Here is a 27687-nt window from a genome sequence, read left to right on the forward strand (position 1 = left end):
TAAGAACATGTTTGCTCATTCTTCAGCTGCCATGGGACTGGTCTTTTGACAGCTAATATGACCTTGCTGTCAGACCCCTGTATGAGTCATTCTGAAATTTGGAGGCACATTAATAAATGTTTGAGTGTTACCAGCAAATGTCTTGGAGTGACAGTGTTAAAATATACTTTTAAGTTTCATTTTAAGTTTGAGATTTGATGTTAAGCAGGCTTTTATAAAAATAAATAAATAATTTTAAAAAAGCCTATTGTAGCCACAATTTCATCAGCCAAAGACATGGACAAAAAGCCTTTGAAACACTCAGATAAAATTAGAAACAGATACTTTAAGGCCAAATGTGAGTGCACAGCAGCCTCCACACATTTATGGCTATTGTTAATAAATCTGAACTCGAATTTCTTGTGACAGAACTGCAAAACTACGCACATGCAATAATCTATGAAACCTTGATGTATAATAACACTGTAAGCGATACTGCGCATTCCACAATAAATCATGATGTTAAATATGATGGCAGAGCCTGTGATTCGTTTTCGTCCAACCGTGCAACAGACAAGGAACTTTTGTCTAAAGGAAACTCTAGACACAAACATGGGATTATTCAATCAGTGACCCACAACTACCTGAACATGGGAAACACAGCACTAGAAGGACACATTCAAACCTCTCCAAATATGACTCATCCCTCTGTTATCCTGCCCACTTCCTCTTTTTGTATGTCTTTGTATGGGCTTCTAGCTTCATTACACTTCAGTAGTCTTCTGGAAATCTCAATTAAGTAACTACAGCAGAGGTGACCAGTGGCAGCTGACTTCCTTGTTTGTAGCTCAGTGACCAGGAGGCTATCCCACCACCTCTGTAACACAATCCACATACTCCTGTAATCAGGACAAAACAGTCAGGCTGCCATAGAAACCAGAGGTCTGTGTCTGCACAACACTCAGCCTTCTTTTCTTTTTACTTGCGCTCTCTTTCTAAGGTGAGGTCAGCCATGGAGAGTGGGAGGGGAGGGTGCAGAATGCCTTCTTATTGAGGTCAGAGAAGGAGAGGAGAAATGCATATATGTAGCACTGCACGCTGACAAGCAGCATCTGATGTGTTTTCATTAACAGCCAGGGTTATTTGTGAATTCCAAATGCTTTAATGAATTGTTTGTCTTCTCTCAGTTCCTCTGCTCATGGATAGACACTATCTCTTCTCATGCACGTACTCGTTCGGAGGAATGAGGGGCATCTTTCAAACGTGGGCCGCGGCATCCCTTCTATGGGCTGAGGCTGACGGGCGAGGAGGCTTCTCACTGCCATTTGACCACTGAGGCCATGTTGTCAACGGTCCACATTTAACCTGTGACGTTAATGCCAAGCCTCATCTTGGCTCTACCTTAGCATAGACACCACATGATATCCTACACACTTAGAACCACAACTTAAAATAGGCACTAGGCAAAATATTATTAGGACTAAAGGTGTGCGAAATGATGGCTGTAGAAGATAAAACAATACATTCTTCAAGGGTGTTTTAACATAAACTTGGAAGACCTAAAATAGGTGATTCACACAATTATTGCTCACAGATACAAAGAGACTCACAGCATGTCAGGGCAGTTGTCAGGTTTGTCCAAGAGTCCTCCCTCCATGACAAAGCGCAGCACTTGTTCATTGGACATACCCTGGTAAGGTTGTTCTGCCAAGGTGGCGATCTCCCACAGCACAACACCAAATGACCTGTGACAAGAGGTGAGATGACAAGATTATACGATATGTTTATACGTTGCCTCTTCTGCTAAATAAATGCTTATATCACAATCAGAAAAAAGTTTAAAGCTCCTGTGGGTACATCAGTGTTATTGCTTCTAACAAATCTTTTTTTTTTTAAAAAAGGGACAAACTGGTGTTTTTGCCTTTTCCGCTACTGGAATTTGACTATTACAACAATTTTCTTTGCACACAAATCTCACAGGACAGGGTTTAGGATCAACAACTCTCAGCTGTGAAGAAACCACAATAACAAATCCCACACACAATCCATTAGTTATAATGACTACACTTGTTTTGGATTTGGTATCATTTAATTAATTAACTCAATGCATTGTATCCATTCAAACACCGCTGATACAGTGTTAACAGTGTTCAGGATTCTGTGGCTTGTTAACTTTTTCTCATATTACAAATTATGTATTATATTAAAGCTATCCGCATGCTGTAGTGATTTCAACTTTTGAATTGTGTTTTGCCCTACCTTTCAAGCAGATGTTTCCTTTTTGCTTTGCTGAAAATCTGCTTACTTGCTTTAGTTGCAGCGGCTGATCCATTACAGTAAACGTATTGTCTGCTTTTATTGTTGTGGATTCTACATTACCTGTACGGTAATGTAGTTTTAAGTGCAGACCAAATTTGTAGTCGATAAATTATTTGCATTTAATGAGCGAAGAAAATGCAAACAAGCACTATTTGTTGAAACGACCACAATACACTGGTATGGTCCTTTAAAGCTGCACTAATATTCTTATATTAACAATCATTAACCTCATGGCTCGTAGTCAAGTGACTCCCAAGACCAAGAAATCTACCAATGCAGCTTTAGGATACAATTATATATCATTTGTTTTTTTAAACTTATAGTAAATTAAAATTAATTGTGGAAATAAATACTCCAACTACAATCTAAATCATTTAGAGTATAAGCAACCTGTTAAACTTAGTGGTCAGAGCAAGATTAGCCTGACAACATTTTCTGAGGTGGAAACATTAGAGAGTGAACCAACATTCAACATTCTCCATGTTACCTACATCATGTTAAAACTAAAAGTGTCCATCTAAGTTAAGAATAATGTTTGAGCTCAAGCTACCTTGAGCTAAGATAACTATGGTAAGTATGGTCTGGTGGGGCACTGGGTATTACAGCAGCAAATATAGAAAAACTAAGCAAAAAAATATATATATTAATTTAAAAAAGGCTCGATGTCTTCTGGGCTGCACTCTCGACTCAGTGGAGAAGGTGGAGGATAAAAGAATCAGGATCAAACTGACGAACAACACCTCCCACCCCCTGCGGGACACCCTAAGCGCTCTGAGCAGCACCCTTAGCGACAGGCTGCCATCAGACTCCAAACATGTCACAAGATTTTTCACTGTTCTACATTGTTATTATTGTTGTTAGTCGTCGTATTAATATTATTATTGTGGGATTGTCAAACTCTATTTGTATTGTAATTTACTTACTTCTGTAACCCCCGAATTTCCCTGCCAGGGGAGCAATGAAGTGTATCTAATCTAATTAAAATTAATTTAACCAAGAAAGAGCACGATATTTGTTCACTTTTGCTAATCTTGTTTTCACCACTGGCAGGAGTTCTAAGAATATACTCAGCAGTCTTCAAAAATCACAAAACTGCGTATACGCTAACTGGATGAAACGGCATACGACTGGATGACAGACAAAGCTGCGCTGAAACAGCTTTTTTTGATCAACAAAATTAAAGTCACCTATTCATGGATTTCAAAGAAGCCCAGAATGGATTCATCTTACATTAAATTTCATCTGGAAAACATCAAAGAGGAAGATATAGTAAGCAAATGTGGAGGTGGGTTTGTGCTGGCACTGCAACCTCTCATTTGGGAACATCTGGAGCAGTTTAAGCCCACTCTTACAGACTGACCTGTGGGACACTTTGAGTTGGGAAACAAAAACTTGCAAGGGAGCTGGTAAACATTTCTATTTTTCTCGAACAGTATCATTACTGACAGACAAAAACTGGCAGAACTATGAATCTAAGATTTAAGCAAAAGTTGGAATAAAAAGGGATGTCTGTAAAAACAATGCTTTATCTTGTTTTACACTGTTGTGTCACCAAGAAAGAGCCAGCTAAAAACCAAAAGATTTTGATGGTTTTGGAAGTACTAGCTGTTCTGACAGGAAATGCATGTTGTTAAGCAAAGAATGTTGGTAAGAATATGGGTCATGAAGTGACCTGTATGTTTTTACAGTTTTGACTCCGCAGAATGAATCTTTTTAGTGCTACTACACACACAAAGACACACAATATGCCAACATTTCTGAAATACTTTGAAAGTCTCCTGGATTTGAGCAGGTTTATGCATTGATAATGCAGGCTTGTGTTAGTGTAAGAGAGTGATGTGTTCTCATACCAGACATCAGTCATTGTAGTAAACACGCCATCCTTCAGAGACTCTGGAGACATCCAGCGAACAGGCAGTAAGCCTTTCCCTCCTTTTCGGTAGTAATCCGTCTCATAAATATCTCTGGTCATGCCAAAATCTGAAGAAAAAAAAAATTTAAAGAGAGGTTGGGGAAGCCATTAAATATCACTCACTCAACGTGGGAGAGGAAGCTCGTGAGAACTCATCCATTGCCCGCACCTTCTACCTCACTCTGTCCATCAACATTAAGATTCCACCGCCTCAGGCATTCACTGAAATCCAAGCACTTATTTTCGAGACCATCACAGAGGGTTCACCACAGAGCGAACAGGGGAGGCCCAGGGCATCATCTTAACTTGACTTACCTCCAATCTTCACAGTGAAGTCCTCTGCGACCATGCAGTTCCTGGCAGCCAGATCTCTATGGACAAATTTGTTGGCATTTAGGTACGCCATGCCATCAGCGATTTCCCCTGCCATCTGGATCATCTTTTTGAGCGGGAGTAGGACCTGGCTGGTGGCATTCTGCAGCAAAGTTAGAGAAGATAAGTGAACTGTTCACACTGTTCAGTCTGTCTTCCTATTGTGCTTTGCTCAATTCAGCATTACAAGGCTGAGAGTTCAACTATTGCTAAATGTGCATGTTGTTGAGAAAGGAAACCAGAAAAAGTGTGTGGATACATATTGCTGTCTGACAATTCACACCATCACCTGTGCGTATGTGTGTGTGTGTGTGTGTGTGAGGAAAAGCTGCTTACTTCTTTGCGCAGAGAACGCAGGTGGCTCTTGAGATCTCCACGGGTCATCAGCTCCATAATCACCAATGTTGGCTGGCCCTGTGAGACCACGCCCAGCAGCCGCACCTGCACCAATCACAATACAACACAGGACAGGTAGGATGAGTGTCCCAGGTCCATAATGCAGATTTTGAAAATGCATGTTTGCAAATGAAGAGGGACAATATATGGTAAGTTAGTAAGAGTACAAAATGTGTTTTTATTTAACTCTGGGTAGTGGTAAAATAGATATAGAAACACTTCAAAAAATGAAAAAATGACTTATGGAAACAAATTTCTCTCTTTCAAAATTCACAGCTTTATTGATGATTTTTGCTGGTGCATTCATTGTATCACCCTCTTAGTATAAAGCTACAACTATATCTGTCTAGGTTATGTGCAAAAAAACATTCAACTGCTCATATTGCACAGTATGACTGTGTAAAAAAGCAAATTCCCTTTAAAGTAATAAAATGAAATAATTGAGAGTTTGGCTTTTTAGCAGCCAGAATTGATAAAAAGGTTGTAGCTGCAGCTTTCCAAAAGGAAACTCTTAACACATCTGTTTAATCTAGTTAATGAGGCTGTGATCACACTGATGGGAGAATCTACAGAAGCCCCAGGAGGCTGAACCCTACTTCAAGCTGATGCTGCCTAAGCAAAGACATCCACAGTGTGCTCAGCACTCATGACCTGCTGAACTCTTTCTCTCTACTACATACATAAATTTGGAAATCAAGAGCACTATCTATCAACTGTGTTCAATATGAAAGTGAGTTGTTTTACTTGAATCTGCATTTTTTTTAGGCTTTTCTCATTCAGGTTTCTGATGTTAACTGTTTTAGGATGCGTCCCCCTTACCACATGGTGACAGTTGAACTCCTTCATGACAGAGGCCTCATTCAAAAACTCAATACGTTCCCTCATGCTGGCCGACTCATTGACTGTCTTAATAGCCACTCTTGTCTCAGGTTCATCCTTTACCACTCCCTTGGCAATGCCTTCATACACCATGCCGAAGGAGCCCTGGCCCAGCTCCCTGTGCATAGTGATCTTCTCCCTGGCCACCTCCCACTCATCTGGGACGTACACTGGCATAAAACAATGTGCAGCAGGTCAACATCACATCCAAAGAGCGAAAAATTCAAAAGGAATTTGATATTCTTACTCTCAGCAGCACTAATGTACTCCGGGTTTACAGATGCATAAAGGACTCCATTTCCCAGTCTGTCGCTGTTTCTGTTGACAAGAAACACAACCCAGTTAGCTGGCAGGGAGCTCTGATGTGGATGGGATATGTAATTCTCTCTAGGAAGTCTACGCTTTACCACGGGGAAATGTTAATGAAAACAGCCTATTAACTCTAATTAACATTACACTGGTCATTAGGTTTCATGAGGGTATCGTAGTAGAACAGCATAATCAAGCAACGTTATCTGGGAATGTGGAAAGCACATTCAGAAAAATACTCGCCTCTTTTTGTTCACAAAGAAGAGAATTGTGGTGAGTCCGGCGACGAAAAGTATCACTATGATGGGAATAATGATCACCAAGTAGAATGTAACAGCATCGTCTCCTGTCAGACAGGACAGAAAAATGAAAGTAGGTTAGCACTGCTTAAATGTGTCCTTTATATACTGTAAATCAGTTAAGATGTATGGTATTTAGCCCTTTAAACCCCTATTTGTGCCATTACCAGGATCAGGCTATCTCTTCTATAAAATTGCAACCTGCCCCCACCATTCTGAGAAATTAGAAAATACCATCTACTGCTTATGGCATTATGTTATGTGTGAGAAATGTTGATTTACGTTTGGGTGGAGGCACATAGAAGGACACACTATCTGTCCAGGAGCCGTTCCCTGCTAGAGAAGTGGCACGAACACGGGCGGAGTAGTTTCCTGAACCCAGGTTTATCAGGCGAGCTCCTCCGTGCTGGCGGTACTGCTGTCGCGACACACATTCATGTTTCTCAGGCTAAAACGGGAACAGAGACATTTGGGTTACTGTTTAGAATAGACCAAAGAGTGAGGCTCTTTTCTTATTGTAAATCTTAGTTTGAACAAGGTGATTTTGTGACACTGCTTGTTATCATGGTCATATATGCAACTTGTCATACATACACTGACAATGGGATTTAATAAGCAATAGTTGCCTGTTCACAGATTCTAGACATCTGACGGGATCTTTAATTATGTCCACTGTGACTCACCTCAGTTCCCAGACGGTATTTGATCTCATACATTAGAATGAGTCCATTGGGCATGACGGGCTCTGGCCAGTGCAGCACCACACAACCTTCAATCTTGTCATTCCTCTCATTAATCACCTTCCCAGGGATGTCATCTGCTTTGACTGGGAAACAAACACAAACACAACATTATAACAATACTGCTTTTCATGATGTGAGAAAAATCATACATCATATTGTGCCACATTTCCATCACAGACTGTATCCAGATCAGGTTGTCACCTGCAGGTTTGGTCCTGGAGAAGACAAATGCTGCAGCGCTGCAGCGCCCCACCTCCTCATTGCAGGCATGGATATCAATACGGTAGACTGTGAAGGGTCGCAGGTTGAGGATCTCTAAATATTCTGTGGTGCTCCTATCTTCTGAGAAGGGGTACTCTCTGATAGGAGGAATTCCATCTGTGCTATTATCCCCTGGGCCAAGAGTGGTGTTGCCCTTACCAGCACCCTCATAAAACAGGGTGTTGTTAGCCACACCAAAAACATCTCTACGTCGACGGTCTGCAGGTCTGAAATATAGTGGGACAAAAGAAGGCAACAGCTGTAAGAAAGTGGATATAAGTACATGAATCATTATTATGACAATAAAAGACAAATGATATCCAATATATCTTATTCTCTGTTGTAACTACCAAAAGCATTTCACACAGATTTTTTACATCTTCGGGACTGGGTGGAAAGAGTGCAGAAGAAACGTGTGTATGTGTGTTTGTGAGTGTGTGTGTGTGTGCGTGTGTGTGTGTGCGTGTGTGTGTGTGTGTACCATGTGTTCATGCTTTGTATTACTCTCTGTGGGGCTGTATAGACAAATGAGGTCAGACGGATTACAGTCAGGTGGACAAACAGAAAGACTGAAAAAGACAGACACTAAAATGTCTCCACAGCATGGAAAAACTGCTGTCTGACATATCTGATTCCACAAAAGAAAAAAGTATAAAAAGCTGAAATGTTGACCATAGAGGAAATATGGTCAATATTTTTATGACAGCAACATTCAGATTCACAATGCTCAATTATATTGACCAGATTTCTTCAGCTGAACAGGGGTGTTGTGGAAAATGGACATGCAGTATTATAATGCAGATCATAGGCCTTGGAGGTACCTGGCAGGGCCGGTTGTAACTGTAGCTGCAGCAAATACACAACAGACACCATAGGTCATACATTCGCCTTTAACAGTCACAGTGTCTGCAAGACCGTCAGCTTAGACGGGCAGACAAAGTAGTCTGGGCTCTGACTGACCTGGAATTTAAAAGCTATATAGACAGTAGGGGATTTACAGTATGTGGAGCCTTTACAGAGCTCTGGCAACTGTGATAAATGTTAAAATATTTTTTGGAGCAGGAGAGAGGAGAGCATGAACAGGTTTTGGCAGGCAGGTTTTTGTTATCATATATGCAGCTCTACTCAAAATGCAATAATGCCAAAGATAAAAAAAACAAAAAAAAAAAAACAACAGGAGTTAAAACTGGGAACTGTAGCTGCAACTATTATTTTTATTATCAATATGTTTAACAATTTTTTCTCAATGAATTGATTCCTGAACAAAATAATAATAATCTCACTCTCCTAAAGCCAAAGGTGGCACCCAGAAATAGCTAGGTTAGGTTGTCCAAAATATATTGTCCAAATATTTCAGTTACTTTCACAGAAGACCAAGAAAATCCCTAAAGTCTGCACAACTTGGAAGTTGGAGCACGGTAATTTTTACAATTTAATAATTACCTAAAAAGGCAATTTGTTCATCATTTGTGCTGATTACTTTTCTGATAGTCAACTAATAGTTTCATCACAACCATGAGCAACCAAACTTTACTCTAAGAGACCTAAGTGAGCAAAGCTAAAGTCAAACATATTTTGTGCATGAGCAGACATACACCTACAGACCGAGTGTACAGACAAAGGCAGAAAGACCAGTCACACTGACATGTTAACATTCCTCTCACACAGTTATACCTGGTGCAGTACAACCCAAAGCCCAGCTCTCAAACATTATAAGTTACTGCTAACAATACACTGAAAGTACATGAAAACTGACAGGAATGTAAAGACATACTTGAGTGACTCTGATTCAAACTGACTAGAAAATCTTGAGCCTTCCTTTATTAAAAGTGATAAAACAAGACAAGGACAGATGGACAGACCTCACTGAGAGGCCTTATGAAAGCAAACATGAGGATCTAATTTCTACATGTGCAATAAGAGTGTTAGATTAATCAGGGCAGCCCTAACACTCTGAGAAGGGTCCTCAGCTGACTGAAGCATGACTTTATAACTAGTGAATTACTACAGTTAGTGTCCTGACCTCACCCGCTAAAAAAAGGATCTACTTTTACACAAAGGAATCCATCCGGAGAGGAAAGCCGTGGCTACACATTCAGTCTGTGGATAGTAGGGCACATTATTAGTGCAACAACACACACATGCACATTACTGCAAGCTCACACAAAGAGTGAAAGATCTCTGGATCTGGAGAAGGAAGAGATAACTTCTGGAGAATCATGCTGAATTCATCTATATGTATTTACCAAGAGTTTCAAAAGTGGGAGATTGCAGTAAATAAATTGTCCAGTCAACTGATAACAGTTTTTTAAAAATCATATAACAAGATCTCCCAAACGGACACTGGCAAAAATCTTTGTGCAGCCACTCTCCTCCCTCTCCTCCAGTAAATCAGTCTGTCTTCCTTATTTTCTGTTGCACTGATGGGGCTCTTCCCTGATTCATTTAAATTCCAGATGGATTCACTGTACAAAAAAAAAAAAAAAAGACTCACACACAAAGAGAACGTGCAAGGGGAGGAGGAAAGTGAGGAGTTGAGTGGAGGGGGACAGAATGGAAAACATTTCCTCTTCTTTCTGTTTCTGTTTTCACCTGCCCTCTTTCCCCTCACCCCGTGTCTAAACCCTGAACTTCTGAAAACGGAAAAAAAAAAAAAAAAAAAAAAAAAACACCAAGTCCTGGAGTGGTTTGCAATAATGCTGGCTCTGTTACAGTGGAGAGTCTATGCATGAACAGGGCTTCACTGCAGACCCCAGGACCTGTCACCCACCAATCTCACACAGCCAGGTATTCAATTACAACAAAATGTGTTTTTTTTATTCCATCTCCAAAGACATATTGATTCCACCAAAGCATTGCGAAAGCAAGAGAAGGGCACAGTAATGCTGTTTGAATAAATGAGCTGCAGCCTCAGAGGCATCATTTAAAGATATGGATTCATAAGACACTTGGTGAGTGGCTTTAGTGACAACAAAAAGGTATATCAGAGCTTTCCATTTTTTACTGTGATGGATAACATGATAAAGCATCAGGAGTACTGCAACACTGACTGTCCGTGTGAGAATAAAGGAATGTGGGGAAAGAACAGAGCTGGAGCTTTTTTTTTTTTTTTTTTTTTTTTAAAAAAGTCAATCGGTCCATAGCCACGAGCAAGGTGAATAATAACACAACACAGATGTCAGTCGCTACTTTGGGGAACAAAAGCATAAGCAGACCCTTCAGACTCCCTAATCACATCTCTCTCCTGGGTTTGTTTGTGTTGCCCAAACTGGTGCCTAACATCCCATGTACCACCGTTGCCATGGCAACAGGAAGCCACAAGAGCGCTAAGAAGGCTTTGAATCCTTCTCAGTACGTCTCCACGTCAGCACTGCCGGACATAAAGGCCAAGCCCAGCAGGCTGACTCAGCCCCCATCCAGTCCATCTATGTCCCCAACCCTGGATCTCCTCAGCTCCACAGAGGAGCCATTACACCTGCGCTGCCACCTCATTCCTAATTTTGACCCATCAAGGCAAACAAGTTCAGTTCTTTGATTGCAATCTCCGCAGAACAAAATGAGGAATAGAGCAGGAGTTGTTAGGAGGCCACTGTCAGGTTGACATTATACCTTCATCTGTGGTTTACTATACCTCGGCAGAAAGATGGCATTGTGAAGAAAATTCTCAAAAGCTTTAGAAAGGACACGATCATGCCTCCGCCGATCTTTCTCTTCGGGTGTCTTCTGGCAAGCACAGCATGGGACCTTCTCTGCACCTGCCAGGTCTGACTTGGTGGGCTTTGTGCTCTCTTCCATGTCCGTGAGCCCTGTCGCTGGGATCCGGATTGGGATCTTCAGCTCTGTTTTGAGAGAAACCAAGAGTATTTAGCATTCTGCTTTTCCAGCACAGAATTATGTTTCAATTTTAAAAGAATAGGTAACATTTAGGGATGCTTAGTTGCTTCTTTCCCAGAGTAGGATGAGAAGGTATACACCACACTGTCTGTTTCCATCTACCAGCACCTCTCTAAAGCTCACTAATTAACTTATTATATCTCGTTTTTTTATATCCATGCAGAAATCATAGTAAGACTTTCCCCCGATTCCAGTTGTAGTTTCATTTGTAGTGCAGAGACATGGGAGTATGAATGTGTGAGCGAGAGTATGAGTCTTCTCGTCTAACTTTCAAAAAAAGAGTGCATGAGTAAATGACAAGGAAAGCCTCAGAAGTAGCCAAACTAATTAGACAACATGATGTGTTTTGCTTTGCAGAATATTGTATGTACATATACCTTTAGAACAGTAGTTGTGTTGGTAGAGTTCCCTGTCCTCAGGTTGCTGCTGCCAGCGGACCAGGTAGTAAGTCAAATTGCCATTAGGATAAACTGGAGGAGACCATTTCACCACCAGCTTCGTTGAGGAGTTAGCATTTGCACGGGCATCTTTGGGCATGGAAGGTTCTGCATTAGGGAAAAAAAGTCACTGGGTTAGGATGTTGTTCAACTGGTTCCATTCAGTGATTACAGTATTGGTCTACAAGTCAGTCTTACGAGATGGTCGTGTGCGAATGTAAATTATATCGCTCTTTGCCCCAGTAATGTGCTTGTCTTCCACCTGTAGGGTAATAGCCTTCACAAAAACAGCATACTGGGTCCAGGGCTTAAGGTGTTGAATGGTGACTTTTGGGTCAGCGTTTTTATCCTGAAGAAGATCCACATCCACCATGTTCCAGCTGTTTGAGCCACAGCCATCCTGGCCATCAAACTCTGTGATGTTCTGTAAATGGCTGTTAAAGACACAAAATACGACTGTGAATTGACAAAAAATGAATGAATTTAAAAGTGACATTTCCATCAAAGAAGACTGGATCTACTGATAGCAAAAATATGAAAATACGATTTGTCCTAAAAGATTTTACCCATGGTTTTGCATATTTTAGTCCAACATCTCCAAATGTTGTGTTTTTTTACATTGTTATCTACGATTTTCCAAAGCATGCAATATAGTTTTTGGATTAGTTACCTACCTTTGGGAGAGCCATTTTTTTTGTTTTGTGCCAGTTCAGTGTATAAAAGAATAAAGAAAGAAATATTCTAATTACTCAAACTCAAATCTCAAACAACATGCACATATGGATGATGTTAACATGATGCTATTTATTTGGTAGGTTGCTTTGCAGTAGAGAAATTCTTCGATAAGTCATCTGAAACCAGAATGCTAAAGGCAAGAGATCAAGCCAAAATTTCAAACATGATTTCATTGAAGCTCTAACATTTTAGTTGGAAAATGTTTGGAATTAATGTGGAATGCAAATAGTCACCAGTGACTGGAATAAAATATGCAAAACCAGGCAGACATGGTCATGCGTGATTTTTTTTTTTTTAATAAAACTGAGTGGAAGCTTGTGTTTAAAACATCCAATTCTGAATTTCAAGTAAGATCGTCCAAAAAAAGATTAGATTTTTGTGTCCGTATCTGCTCTGCCTCAGTGTAGATTTTATTTTATAATAGAATAAGTATAACAGTATAGAACTGTTTGTCTTTAGAGTACTCACGATTCCTTGTAGTAGACTATGAAGCTGTTGAGCTCTCCGTAGCCCAGCGGCTGAAAGCGCTCCCATGTCAGTTTGATTGAATGGGTTGATGTGATGTTAGATTTGAATGTCAGGGTGTGGCTTTCACCTGTTACAGAACATCAAAACAATATTTCATGATTTCTTTAATGTACCGGCACATTAAATGACTAAATAAAAACAATCACCTCCCACACAAAAGCTTGTAGCTAAGTCAAAAAATGTTTTACATGAATATACTCACAACTGGCTCTTTCACCATTGTTACGGAAATCACCCTCATCTGGTTTCACAGTTATGCCTGTTTTATCCCACATTGTGCGGATCTCAGACATGCAGAGTTTGGGATTTAGACGGAAAAACAGACGACCAGCACGAATAGTCAGGTTGTGCTGACTCCAGTCCCACAGTTGCTGCAGGTGCTGGTTGTTGATGGCGGAGAATGAATACATGCTGGTAAGAGAAGAAGATCAAGATGAGGTTACAACCATATCATACAGATCATCAAAAGGTTTTGTCACACACTGGGATAAAAAGAGCTTTTTTTTGACACTTCATTTGCAGTGTTAAATATTAACCAGTGGTGGACATTATATGAACTAATCTGAGCACGAGACTGAGTAGGCATAGAGAAGAACATGAGGAGCTGAAGGAGAAACAGTGTTGCGCTAACAATCTGAACTGCAGCAGTTGAAGTAACACAGCTGAACACCTCCAGAGCGAAAGGAATGCCTGCCATCCTCAACAGCATTCCTCTGAGTGAAACTTTACCCTGGGAGAAATGACAACAAAAGGGCGACAGGCTTTCCCATGACCCCTCTGGCTGTCAGTATAAAAATATATCCTCATATCTAAGACTGCTGCTGATATCACAGTAAAGATAGAGCTCATGGACCCAACAGATTCTAGTCACACTCATTTATCTGAACTGTTTGCATGACTTTATGAATCATTTTTAAAATGGTACATATTTTAAACAGCTTCTTTAGATACAAAACCTAGAAGGTTAAATTTGATTTATCAATTTAAGTTTATATCCACATCCAACATCCAGGGCAGACTTTACTACACAGCAAAAAGTCGCTCAGACATTTATGCAACTTAAATGAAATGTTGGTGGCAACCTCTCTGCTAGGCTTTGGTTCGCTTATGTCTCCTAATTCCCTCAGTCAGTGCACGTATGCATACACACATCCCACAGGCAAAAAGTTCAGACAAAGACTGCAGACAAGCCGTACTTGTCGATGAGTTCCTGCCCATTGATGTAACGCAGGCTCTTGAGGAAGGACAGTGAGCTAAGTGCGTGGGAGTGTCGAATCTTCACATAGCCTGTCACTGTCTGGATCAAGCCCATGAAGCTCTCCAGCTCAGATGCTATGTTATCTGGGGACAGGAGAAATACAAAATGCAGAAATACAAAACATGTAAAACATGCAATGAAAAAAAAAAAAAATGCAGATGAAAACAATATTTTTAAAAAAATCCACAGGGCTTTCTACTGCTGCTATAACACCCAAACTAGATCTTATTGTAAATATCCCAGCACTAAATTGAATAAGCTTTATCATATGTGGAGATTAGTTCGTGTCAACTGAGCAAACAAACAGCATAATGGTACAATGTGATAACAATGTGGGTTAGAGTGTAGGAAGCAGATGTTATGTTGAATTTATGGCCCTCACTGTACATCCCAGTAGCTTTGACCACCAGCCTTATCTGTCTCAGTAATCATAATGCTTGCATGGCAGTCAAGTGCAAAACTGTGTAGTAAAGTTAATATATTGCTTTCAGGAAATGATTTTTATAGCCTATTCTATGGCAGATTATAGCCAAGTCAAAATGTTATGTTGGCTTGTGTTCACCAATTTTACAACAGGATGTATAATTTGCCTAGTTGTGGCTGATGTCATTGTGTAAGGTGAGTTACAGGGTTAGATCTACAGCATATAAGACGTTAGAGATGCGTAGTTGCACTCACTTCCACGGCGGATGTTGATGTCCAGATTGCCTTCAATGACAGTGCAGTCCTTCAGGGACTGAGCAGCATGCACAGAGTCGATGACTCCGGACATGCAGACCTTATCACAGCGGCCATTACAGGCACTGCATAACATACTGTATACAGCCGAGGCAAATGGAAGGAGTGAAGAAGAAGAAAGAGAAGAGTGAAAACTGTCAAAATGTGAGGAAAACTTTTCCACCTCACCCTGAAACCATTTGTCCACTCCCTATCTCTCAAGCATTCCAGAGGATTCAGGCAAATAAATTCACTGCACGATACAAAGTCACCTCTCATATGAAGATTTTAATCTTTTATGGGACCTCATCTGAACTCCGTTTCGTGAGAGAGTGACTCACTGTATTGACCTCAGAGACAAAACAGCAGTTGTATGGCCAAAAAATATACAGCAGGAGAGAGTCATCATGGAAAGTTTGGGAACTAACAAAACAAAACATTGAGGGAAGCTACATACAAAGAAATGTTCTTATTGTACATTAATATTTGATGGTTAAGACGCTTAAGCTGAATCTCTTAAAACCTTTTCAGCATTAATCTCTAAAATTTAGGAACATTAAAAACAAGAAATGCTGAGTAATTTTAATTCTTTTCAAACAGGATGTCTGAACTTAATTTATTACTGGTCATGCTCTTAACCTGTAGCACTTTGACCTTTAAGTCCTACTTTCAGGAAGGGCCAAGTAAGATGAGTTTCAGCTGAAGGAAACTTCATGCAAATGAATTCATTATGAACAAGTATGCGGTGAACACAAGCTGCTTGAGTGTCTGTAAATATTGAAAAGAAAGCACACATTTATTTACAAAAAAATTAGCCAGGAAATTAAGCAATAGTCAGACCCATTACTGACTCTGGAAAAGATCAAGTTATGATCCCATATAAATTCAAAATACATAACATTAAAAAAAAAGCACTTCACATTAAAGACAAACACTTATTTTGTACATTTAGTGTCACCTGACATGGCACTGCCAAATTTAGAAGAGAAGGACGTCTTTACCTATTACTCTCATTGCGTGTAAAGCCAGATGGGCAGTCAGGCATACATTCTCCCCCGTGGATGACATAGTGAGCATCACCAGACAGGTGCACCTGAGCGCACATGTCCATGGTGATGCAGCGCCAGCCCTCAAACTTGTAAGTGCCCGGGGGACAGTCTGGCACACAGCGTTCCTCGTGCAAGTAGTGGAGACAGGCGGAGCAGGCCATATCGTTGTTGGGTTCAGTACAGCTGCCCAGGCACTGACTGTGGCAACACTCCCCCTTGTCTGTACACGCGAGCTTGCAATGATCTGGACATACTGGAGGAGACAGAGAAAGATGAGGTAATTTTAGGATCGGTGCAAACGGTCTGCATTGCTGGATGCTGTCACAATTTCAGTGATGATAAAGGTCAAAAAGATACAAAGCTAATGCAGATAAACTGTGTTTTATCTGCTTGGTAACAGGCCAGAAAACAAATAAGTTAAATGTCAGTGTGTATACACACACACACACACACACACACACACACACACACACACACACGCACACACAGTGCATATATACTGTACACTCATACACTGTACACTGTACACACATATTTATTAGGTTGAGGCTGTGGTTGTGACTGGACTGCATTGGATTTTGTTTTTAAAATTCTTCCCTCCCTGTGTGAATAAGGCTGGGCAAAACATTGGAAATCCCTCTCTCTGTACTGTAGACTAGTTCAACATGAATGAAAACCACATTTTTCACTTATTACCTCGCTGACAGTGTCGCTGTTTGATTGTATTAGATTTTACTGGTGTATCTAATAAAGTGTTTAAGCATCTCTAAATACACATGTTCAGGAAGATTTTTTTATTTAAGTAAAAAGACATCGTGCATATGTAGAAACTAATAGAATTGAGATAATATGTTAATATGAACAGACACATCAAAAGGAAAATCCTAGTAGCATATTTATGATCATATCAATCAAATCTGCATCCAAAGAGCCACAGAACAAGAACCATTAATCATATTTGCCATCAAATGGTTTTAGTGAATTGTTTAAACAAAAATTTAGAGAAAAGTTGACTGTCTATGGTATGTTTTAGTAACATTCTGCTATAATGGAAGATAAGACACTCGCAGCTCAAACAAAGTCTCACTCCCACTCTCTCTTTAGCTTCTAGAAAATAAACTACTATACATCCTCCCAGGCTGTGAGAAAAATCGACAGAAAAATTATTGTGTGGGGTGTTTTAAATTAAGCTTGAGCAACATGAATAATAGACGCTGTTCAGTGTTTACTGAGCATCACTGAGAAACAAAACCCAAAACAATATGTTATCAATAACATTTTCCCACTGCTGGGGACAGACATACGGTATGTACAGTTTATTTATCACGCTGAGCTTGTAAAAGGACCATTAATGCATCAGCCGTTATCTCTGGAGAATTAGTCTTTCCAAATCTGAATTTCCAAACAGCAAAGACAAAGGTTTTAGCAGGAAAATTAGATAAGTGCTTATTTGCAGTTTACTTCATCTGCCTTACAAAGATGAAAACAGGAAAAATGGGAGGAGTCTGTTTTTGATGTTCAAAAGCATTTTACTGTTCCTTATTTATGGCACTTTGGGAAAAGCACATGTCAAGGGAAAAAAAGGGGACGATTCCCACAGCTCAATAATCAGGAGACACTGCAAGCAGGGTTGTCCTAGTTTCAGTTGATTCCACTCTATAGAAAAGCACCTGGAGTGTGTATGGACCTGTATGAATGCTTGTGAAAGGCCCGGTGAAAGGTATTTTTTCCTATGATTGTTCCCTTTTTGAGGAGGTCAGGTCTAGATGAAGAGCTACTCTTGGAAACACTCCACCAAGTTCAGGTTTCTTTGGGGAAAACAGCTAAGAAATCAATCCTTGTTTTGTTAGAAAAAAAAAAAAAAAATCTGCTGTTTATGCATATTAGACATTTTGCAAGAAGAAAAACCATGCCCCCTACATCTCTGTTGTTTATATATCGGGGCAAAGTGTTTACTATTTATTGTTATGCTCTTTGTTATTGCTGCAAGACAAATTTCCCCACAGGGGCAATAAGACTGAACTGAACTGCACTGAATTGAACTGAAATAAGAGGCACAGCACTCCTGGTTCCTTAGCAACTGCCTCCTGGTGCAAAGCCAGAGCTGGAAGGAAATGTGCGCGCACACACACACACACACACACACACAATTAGAGAAAAATACCCTAAAACACACATTTCATCACTTTCTTTCATGTGTGTTAGAATTTGCAAGACTGTGTCAGTACACATATTGTTTCCCTGTTATTGGTATTATTACTTCAGGTATGACACAAACTTTTATAAGTGATGAAGAATGACAAATGTGTGTGTGTGTGTGTGTGTGTGTATGTGTGTGTGTGTGCATGAGAACATGTCTGCATGCGCATGTTGGTAGGTAAATATCTTTGTGTGCCAGAGGGAAAGAGCAAAAGGAGCTCTACGTGTTTATTTGCTTTTAAATTAAACACGGGTGTGGGAACATCAGTGGTTCACTTTGTGAATCAGTCAGGAAAACGAAGCTGGCTGCTGAGCTAATCTCTTGATGAATATTTCATGTTGCTTTACAAAACATCTGTGTAGGTTAAGAATGTGACGGTGCACTACAGCAACACCTCAGTGCCAACTCAAGTTTTGCTTCACACGGGGACAGGGAATGATTGTTCCCACTACTGAGAGTTTCATAAATTCTTTCAGTACTGCAATCAATCAATTCAATACTTCAATCAAATCTAATGGTGAAATCTAATGGTGAAATGGTCTGTTGGAAAATTCTGCAACAAAACAAAAAAGTGAAACATTCTTTTTTCTCAAAAAAAAAAAAAAAAAAAAAATCTTATTCAGTAGACCTCAATACACTGCAGTACCTAATGAATTTCCAATAATTTTCTCCAGATCTTGAAATTACTGAAGTTACTGTCAATAAGATTATTTTTGGATGGCACAAGTAAGCAGTATAGCCTTTCCTGTGCTATGTATAGCTTCACATACACACACACACACACACCAGGAGCTGTCTGGCTCCACTGCACTTGAATAATCTAACTATACTGGATGTGGTCCAAAGCAAATGGCAAAGATCTTTTTTTAAAACTACTGCATCAAATGCCAACACACACAGTTTTGAAATAACAGCTGTGATTTGATTGGAAACATGACACTGACATTAATGTGGTTAAAGCAAGAGGATCAGTGTTGCACATATGCAGAAACATCAGCCGGGTTTCATTTTCTTGGAATCCTACCAAAAGGGGGCAGCCAAGGCAAACTCTAATGAGCCTTACTGGAGGTCCCATACTTCTGCATCATTTTAACAGATTCCTCAATGAAGAGAAATTCCAACCATGCATACCTTCCACCAGAAGAAAGCTACGGGAGAGAGAGTTGCTGCCTTAAATCCATATAAGTCAACCCGGTTTCACTGTGTGCCCAGACAACCTGTGGTATCAGGGATACAATCCTCTATTTATAGATGCTCCTAATGCGGCCCTATTTCCATACTGCCGCTCTCTACACATAGCTATGCAGGGCATTGTGGGTTTCCACTACTTCAAAGGCAAGGGACTACCTAACAAGGAGCTCCTCTTAAGACAAGACGTCATCATCCCTGTAGTCCCCTTAGCAGAGCTTTAATATGGGCTGAAACAAATTAGAAGCATCAGCAATTTGGGGTTTGACTCCATTTAAATACATTAAGCAGCAGTTAAGACTAAACTACAGAAAACATACAGAAACTAAAATTATGACAGTAATCTGAGGCTGCAGAGTCAAATAAGTGAGGGTAGGGAGGTTTATAATGTTGTTCCTCTCATACAGTATTACACAACCACCCCCTCCCTCCTGCTCTTTCCCTGAGCAAACACAGTCAGGTCAGACACCATAGCCAGCCACCAGCCTGCCCCTGCTGTTCACCAAAGCACTGCGACATGAGGAGTGGTAGGGTCCATTTCATCAGTAGCAATCGAGACAAGAGTCAGCACTGAAGAGTCTCCTTCTGAGCAGCTGGTGCATCACTACAACCTCCATTAAATACAGCAGCAATGGGAGGAGAAGGCATCGCTAATAGGGTGAGACAGACAAGTGCTGTGCACTGTTTGTTTTTTGTTCTAAAGGTATCCTCCAGTCAGTGGCCTATGTGAAGAATCTGCAGAATGTTCCAGGCCGCAGAGGATTCAAGGGCAAGAATGTTAATCCGTTGTTCCGCTGCAAAAACACAACAACTTCAGGAAAGCAAAGAAGAGGAGGCTATACCTAAGGACATGATCAGTGAGGAATAATGTGAGATAAGAAAAGAGGAACATATAGGTGAAAAAAAGTTTTTGACCAAAAACACTTATATGAACCGATAGCAGAGCAAAAAAGGTGGCACAAATCACATTTATCTCTCCGCCAGGCCAAGTCAGGCTGTCTTAAAGGGTAGACTGCAAGTAGGGTTCACAAGAATGTGATCCATAGCCCTTCAACCATGCTTTGCCCTCCTCTCCCCACATTTTGTACTGACAAAAAGCAGCTTCTATCTGATATCGAGCTACCTACTTGGAGAAGAGTGTATGTGTGTGTGTGTGTGTGTGTGTTTGTTTGAGATGGCTGATGGGGTTCAAAGTTGGATTGTCAAATAAATGCATTTCTTTATTCACTAAAAATATTTTGCTTGAGAGAACAAGAAGTGCAGTGTAGCAATGCTTATCATCTGAATGCAAGTCATGTCCTATTTGGTAGAGAACACACCATGTAAGCAGACTACTACACTGTTTACATTTGGAGGCTGATGACACGTTTACTGCCAGCATGCCACTGCCATCTCTGGAGATGAAGTATGGTGTGAAAATGAGAAATCTGGTGTACTATTATCATTTTTCCAAACTGATCATAGGTGTAAGCCATAATGAAACACAAATGTAATCTAAAGAAATATAAAATATTTCAATATTCATAATATGTCAAAGTACATAATGTTTTTCCTTTGTCATCGAAGACAAGCAGGAAGTGTGACAGACAGTTGGGAAATCATTCATTATTCACAGTGGGGCTGTGGGGGAGGGAGGAGGGTGTTACGGAAGAGAAGGGTGGGGGTTAAACAGGGAGCTATCTGCTCGACCAATAGCAGGTGGACGGGGGAGGTTCTAATCCTGGTGAGTGACATGTTATTGAGTCTGGAGCAGAGATGGTAAACAAGTCCTCTCTTGAACAGGCGTTGGAGGGGGGGGGTTGTAACCATAGTGATTAAGCATAGCTTTTCCACTCATTCTGAGAAACCATAAGTTAAGGGAAAAATAAGGGAAAACCCAAACAGACGACGCTTACTCAAAAACAAGCCTTAATAACATTATTCCTGTAAATAGTGATGACCCTTAACTGGAATGTCAGCTAAATAAAAAAAATAGGACTGGGTTATAAAGGAGCTAGGATAAAACTGGAAGTAATACATTTCAAGTAACTATAACTTTATTACTTTAGTTCAAGTGTATAACTATGGCCATGTAAAATAAATAAAATGGTGCACAGAAGATTAGAACGTAACCTCCACATGCTGTACTTTGCTATGGCTGGATGATTTTAAAAAGAGGTTACAAAAGTAGCTGCGCATTGTCACTCACACATATCTATCTTTGCTCCACAATAAAAAATGGGGCCATAGCTCCATTAGGACATGATTAAATTTATCTCTATCACCTCCATTTACTGAAGTATTCACTCTACTGCTCATCACAGTAATCCAGTGCACTGTGAGGATGCAAAGCCTCCCACTCTATGCAGAGTCGGAGCCGGTGAGCTCAGGTTACCAGAGCTGAGAGGTGCAGCAGACAGCAAGGTAACTGAACATGACTACAGTAGCAGACGGCAGGCCTGTCGGGGGCTGCTACAGCCTAAATCGCAGGGCCCCCACACCACCACCATCACACACACTCCCTGAGCTCCATCAAGCCACATCCTCATCCGGCAACTCGATCCTCCCTGGGAGCCCCCAGTGGATCATTCCAGACACTTGTTTAAACCACATCAGCTTAGATGGCCAGAGAGAAGATGCTTCCTGCTGTCACAGCCAAAGGCAAACTATATACAAGATTCCTGTGCTGTCTTACTGCTAATATGTGTAGAGATGCAATGATGTAATCTTAATTGGTGTTTGTACCTTTTCAGTCAGAACATCTCTGGCTGTGCATGTTTGGGAAGATTGATCTTTTTGCTGCTCAGAGAATGAGAGGGGGAATACTCTTTAGCGTCATGATTGGGTTTTCTCCCACAGACAGCTGGTTTAGAAAACTTGTCTAAATATCTGTCCAGTTCTGTACACAAAGGTGTGTGTGAGCCCATTACTCCCTGCCCCAGTGTTTTTGGGTCTCTTCCACTTCCATGCCCACTAAAGACCAGCAATGTGTTTTTCACACAACTATGTGCTGGTCTGTGTGTTCAGGCATGCGTGGAATTTCCCCTCATTCGCGTTTAGTCACAACAACGCATACACCTTCCTTTAACCCTCAGGCCTCGGCCCACTCTGCAGTTGCTGTTGTTGTTGATTTGTTGCATTCGCTAACAGGACACAGGTATGTGGCACCATCTTATGTGAAAAGTATTTGTTTAATCCCTGAAGGGGTACAGCAGAAGATGGTCTGAAAGCTATTAAAAACAGGTTAAAAAGCTGGGGAAAGTGAGTAAAAAGACTTCTTTAACTGGTATTTTACCAATAAAATGATGTATGCAGTGTTTATGAATATTCAGAGGCTGCCATAACTGTTTGCATATAATTGTAAAGCAGTCATATTGTTAGCTGTCATAATCCCATATTGTGGTTATTGGTATATGATTAACCACACTAATGAGGCATTGATACAATATAAGGATTATTCAATTACACGACCATTCAACCATTGATTGTTTTGATTGTTTCGTGGTTTTATTTTAAGGGAAAAATTACAACTCCAAATGTCTACCAAATGTGATAAACTTAGAAATAAATATAAATTTTATGTGAAGTATCATCTGAGCCTAGACCCAAGCTGAACTTCTGAATCCCTGCAGACCGGACTTCCAGTAGGCCAAAAGTCCCAGAGTCCCAGTTCATCCCTCAACAGAGGCACCCCTGGTGTCATATTTGTAATATCAAGACAGGCCTGAGCGGCAGTCATCCTCATTAAAACAGGCAACTTTCCAACTTACACCAAAGACTCACCTATAGAGGCTCTCATGACTTGGAGGGCTTGTTTTAAAAAAAAAAAAAAAAAAAAAAAAAAAAAAAAGGGCTAAAGGGCTGCTAAGCTATCACACAAATTTATTGGCACAACATCATTTTAGTTCCACTGTGAATGGCACGACTAAATCAAGTATTACTGCTCTGTGACTTTTATTACACAGTGAATGGCAAGTAAACTGCATCACCTGCTGCATTTTTGATGCTGATCTAGTCTTTTGAAAAAGAAAAAAAAATAAATAAACTGAGTGACAGTCAATCTATTCAGCAGGGGCAATGACACTGCCAGTTTAATATTTTCACCCCCCTGGTTAAGCTGCATAATATGACATTCACAGAAATGACCATGTCAGTTGCAGGAAACCGGGAGTGACAGATGCAGATGCAAAGCTAAGTAAGCGGCATTAGTATGGAAACAGCAACTTCAGGGAGAATTCAGGCAATGTTTTTTTTTTTTTCACAGACTGAGGTGTTTCCTCTCACTAAAAATGGCTTCTAAAAATACCTGATTTCCCAGATATGCTTCATTAAATACAGTGTGCTTCCTGGCAGTGCTGCAGCGGCTGTTTTTGCTTGCCGGGTGGCTGGTTGGGGCTAGTGAGAGCGTGTCAAGCCCTCACATCTCTACATCCTCCTACACATCACATTCTAATTTCTAATCCCTCTTGTCAGTGCAGAGGAGACACCCATAACGACAATCACTAAAGCTAACGCTTGGTTACTTGCATAAACCGTACATGGTATCCATGAACCACAAAGCCTTACTACACACCACTGGAGAGAAACATAAAGTGTACACATAAAATTAACAACTTAGTCCTTCATTCGGTTCAGCTGCTAGATGTTTGCAGGCACAGTCTAACACCTGACTGTGTACCCACCTGTCCTCAGACAGGCAGCAGCCCTGGGAGAGTTTACAGCCATATGGGCCAGTGTTGATTCTCAACACATTCAAACTGACTGCACAGCAATTCAATAAACACATCAGTTTTTAAAAATGTGACTCATGAATTACAGCACCTGTAAAATGTTGCGAACACACGCATGCACTACTTTTGTTTAAAACATTTTTAGTCTGTGCCCAAACTTGTTTGAGGCTGTCATCAGAGCATCAAAATAGTAGCGGTTCTGATGCCAAGGCCTATTTCTGTAGATGACCATTTGCAACTTTGCTGCACACGTTGCCCAGATTTCATCCTGGCACTCCGTCCGGCTTACATTCTCCTCGTTGGCATGACATATGGATTTAAAAGGACACGTTTTCATTTTACACCGACTTCAGGGGGGATTTAATGCTAATTAAGCATAGCAGGGTTTACCTTGAGTTAAAAAGCTTTGTGTTGATATGTTTGGATAAGTTTGTGTTGATTGAAAATATTCCAGGCGAGAATAGAGTGCTCTGCAAACACTGAGAAGGGCATTAGTCGATTAACGAACTGATAGCATGTGGCCTGGAAATCCTGATATTGTGTTTCAGTTTGGTTACATGGATACAATAAACATAACTTGCATTGCAGTCTCTTCCTATATATCTGACTGCGGTTTCCTTCCCCTTCCTTCCTTTGAGATGACAGTGGTTGCTTGCTGGCATTTGCAGACATACTGCAGTGAAATGCTTTTACTCAGCCCATTTCTACAGTGATTCTCCCTCCTCTCTTTAGGATAGGCTATACGTTTCAGTGTCTGCCACCTCAGTGGAGTCTGGTGTTCGGTACTAACCTGTATTAACCATTTCAAATATGACATCTGGATTTAGGGTTTCCTTTCTTCCTCTACTTAATTTAATTTTCACACTGTTACTTGAGGGGAGACACAGCATCCTTTTTTGTGAAGCTGCACTCATTCTTTATAAAGGACAAGCTGTGGGTTCGACGAGGACAGTTGTGCCCAGAGTTAACATCTGTTACAGCAGGACACTGAGCCTATTCTCTTCAACTGGAGAGCCTGCACTTAGACTCCAGGCAATTCCTTTCATGTGTAATGGTCTGATAAGATACCACAGTCCCAGATGTTATCACAGTAAAATGGTATTGTATTGATCCAGTATCTGTCGTATACAAAGGTTCATTTCACATAAAAGAGGCCTATCAGGGCTTTACCTTTTTTTATTATAAATACACAGACATCACGCTTGTTTGGCCAATTTCCTATCTGCTTAGGGAGTTAAAAGCTTGCAGCTTGCAGGTACTTCATGGACAGCTGAATAACACAGAGGAATAAAGGCACTTACTGTTGGCCCCGTGACACTGATAAGGCCAAAGAAGACCAATAATGGGAAATGCTTAGTAGCATTTAAAAATACACTGGTTTTCATTTGATCCTTCTACATCAAAGAGTTTGCCTGGATACCAAAAGAAGGTATATTACCTTAAAAACTGGTTTAAACACACAGTGTGGGTTACTATGTAAATGTAAAGACAATGATTATGCTAAAAAGCCACTATATCACAGTAAACTGGAAACTCATAATAGTTACTCCTCATTAATAATTGGGTAACAGCAGCACCAAATATGGCAGTTGCACAAAGCCTGAGCAGTGGAGTGTAAAAAAGCATCACTGTTTACAAGCCTCTGAACAAACTGGGGATTACGTCACCTTCAGTAAGTTTCAGGCTCAGCACAGACACAGCTCTTTAGTCTCAGTCTAGGTTTCAGTGTTAGAAATTCAGATTTTTACAATGGCACAAGTCTCCAATTGATTTCTGGTTCTATAAAACAGGAGGTCATGGAAACCAAAGGAGTGATAGGACTGCGGACCCTACTTGCTACCATGTTTAGTTTAAAAGTTTTAAGTGGTAAAACAACTCCAGAGAACTGAGCTTTAAAGCATAAGACACACATAGACCATAACCCTGGGAGTTTGGGTTTTGGCTATAAGGTACAGGCTAGTGTGCCAAGGGCCAAAGGTCAAAGTCTCAAGGCCAAAGGCCAGAGATGCAGCAAAACACGGATAAAATCTGGCCATACTGTTCCAACAGCAGAAGAGGGCAGCCGACATGGATGGAGCAGGACAGCTGATGGGCCTTAAACAGTCCCCAGCCCAAACTTCCAATTGGTTGCTGGTGACATCATGGTTCTACCCCTATTTTTCACCTCCTCTTTTTAGAGTGGGTGGAGAGATTAGTTCTTCCTCCTCCTCTGCTCTTTCTCTCCACTAAACCAGGCCATTTTTTACTTTCCCTCTACATGTCTAACTCTCACCCCCCAACCCTCCCACCCTCCACACACACACACACACACACACACACACACACACACACACACACACACACACACACACACACACACACACACACACACACGCACAAAAACACTCAACTTTATTTGCCCCTTTTTAGGGACCTCAGCAATTCATATGGCCACCTTTGGCGAGAGAAGAGAAGATACAAACGAGCAAGAAAACAACAGTCTACCACATGGTTGTGGTGTCAGTTTGTGTGTTATGCCTGCTAGAATGAGGCAGAATGAGACACACATATACAGTCATACATTGATGCACATAGACACACTAATATAAACACTTTACATATGCCATGATTTTTTTTTTTTTTCAGGCTGTAAGACTCACTCCAGTCTTTCTTAATTACCTCAAGCCAATTGGAGTTTTGCTTGGTGCGTCATGCGGCTTATGTTACTGCGAAAGTGTAACTTTGACATTTTTGCTAGCAGACAGCTCTCTAAATTACCAGCTGGGCTTTAGTATGATATGTCTCCAGTAATGAAACAAAAGGATGCACAAAGGAAAAGAGAGAAAGACACACAGAGAGGAAAGATCTGAAGAAGAGGCTTTGTGAGAAATAATTGCTTAATATAAAAATGATGTGCTGGAAGAAAAAGGAGAAATCAGTGATATTAAAACAGACATGTTCCAGAGGGACGTGGCTGTTTGGAGAGGATCGATCCCCGTGCCAAACAGGTGTTTACCAAGTCTGATGAGAGTGGAGGCAAAGGATGGAGGGAAGGCAATAAAAGTATGAGTAAGCCAGCCAATCAGCTGACCTTCCTCTGCTCTGCAACAATCACATTGTGTAACCAATCACATCCCTCCATGAGCGATTAGCCATTAGTTGGATTAGGGAGGAATCAGTGCATGGTAGGAGAGGTAATATGTCACCATAGGAGGAATCAACGGAGCTATGGTGGGGAGTCTGGACAGAGCTGAGTTTGATGGAACCAAGGCAGATGGGGGCTCTACATGGATTCCACAAACACTAGATGTTAAATCATGTTGATTCCAGATCAGCATGGCAGAGCACACCAATTCCTAAACTTCCTCCCATCTCATTTTCCTCCCACAAAGATAATCAAAATAGTTGAAGCCTCATCATAAAAAAAAAAAAAAGAAATCCACAGGTGTGAGCATACAGTAAGTAAGAACATTCAAAGAATGAGAGAAGAGGCCAGAGGACAGATGCCAGTAGAGAGTCAGAGA

The 27687-nt window shown here is 40.7% G+C and overlaps 1 protein-coding gene across 1 annotated transcript in view; it reads right to left on the bottom strand.

Annotated features, from left to right (window-relative positions):
* The window catches only part of igf1ra (insulin-like growth factor 1a receptor), a 67866-nt gene that overhangs the window by 2740 nt on the left and 37439 nt on the right, over positions 1-27687 (bottom strand). Inside the window, exons 3-20 of the mRNA XM_026312009.1 lie at positions 16040-16340; positions 15000-15136; positions 14260-14404; positions 13266-13474; positions 13004-13130; positions 11999-12234; positions 11741-11908; positions 11101-11308; positions 7410-7696; positions 7149-7291; positions 6748-6913; positions 6410-6512; positions 6105-6175; positions 5798-6027; positions 4919-5023; positions 4526-4685; positions 4149-4278; positions 1590-1724 (exon numbers count right to left, since the gene is read on the bottom strand). Coding sequence (XP_026167794.1) covers positions 1590-1724; positions 4149-4278; positions 4526-4685; positions 4919-5023; positions 5798-6027; positions 6105-6175; positions 6410-6512; positions 6748-6913; positions 7149-7291; positions 7410-7696; positions 11101-11308; positions 11741-11908; positions 11999-12234; positions 13004-13130; positions 13266-13474; positions 14260-14404; positions 15000-15136; positions 16040-16340 — 3061 coding nt within the window. The remainder of the gene's footprint in view (positions 1-1589; positions 1725-4148; positions 4279-4525; positions 4686-4918; positions 5024-5797; positions 6028-6104; positions 6176-6409; positions 6513-6747; positions 6914-7148; positions 7292-7409; positions 7697-11100; positions 11309-11740; positions 11909-11998; positions 12235-13003; positions 13131-13265; positions 13475-14259; positions 14405-14999; positions 15137-16039; positions 16341-27687) is intronic.

This window comes from Mastacembelus armatus, chromosome 6 (assembly GCF_900324485.2).
Source record: "Mastacembelus armatus chromosome 6, fMasArm1.2, whole genome shotgun sequence".
Taxonomy (NCBI): Eukaryota; Metazoa; Chordata; class Actinopteri; order Synbranchiformes; family Mastacembelidae; genus Mastacembelus; species Mastacembelus armatus.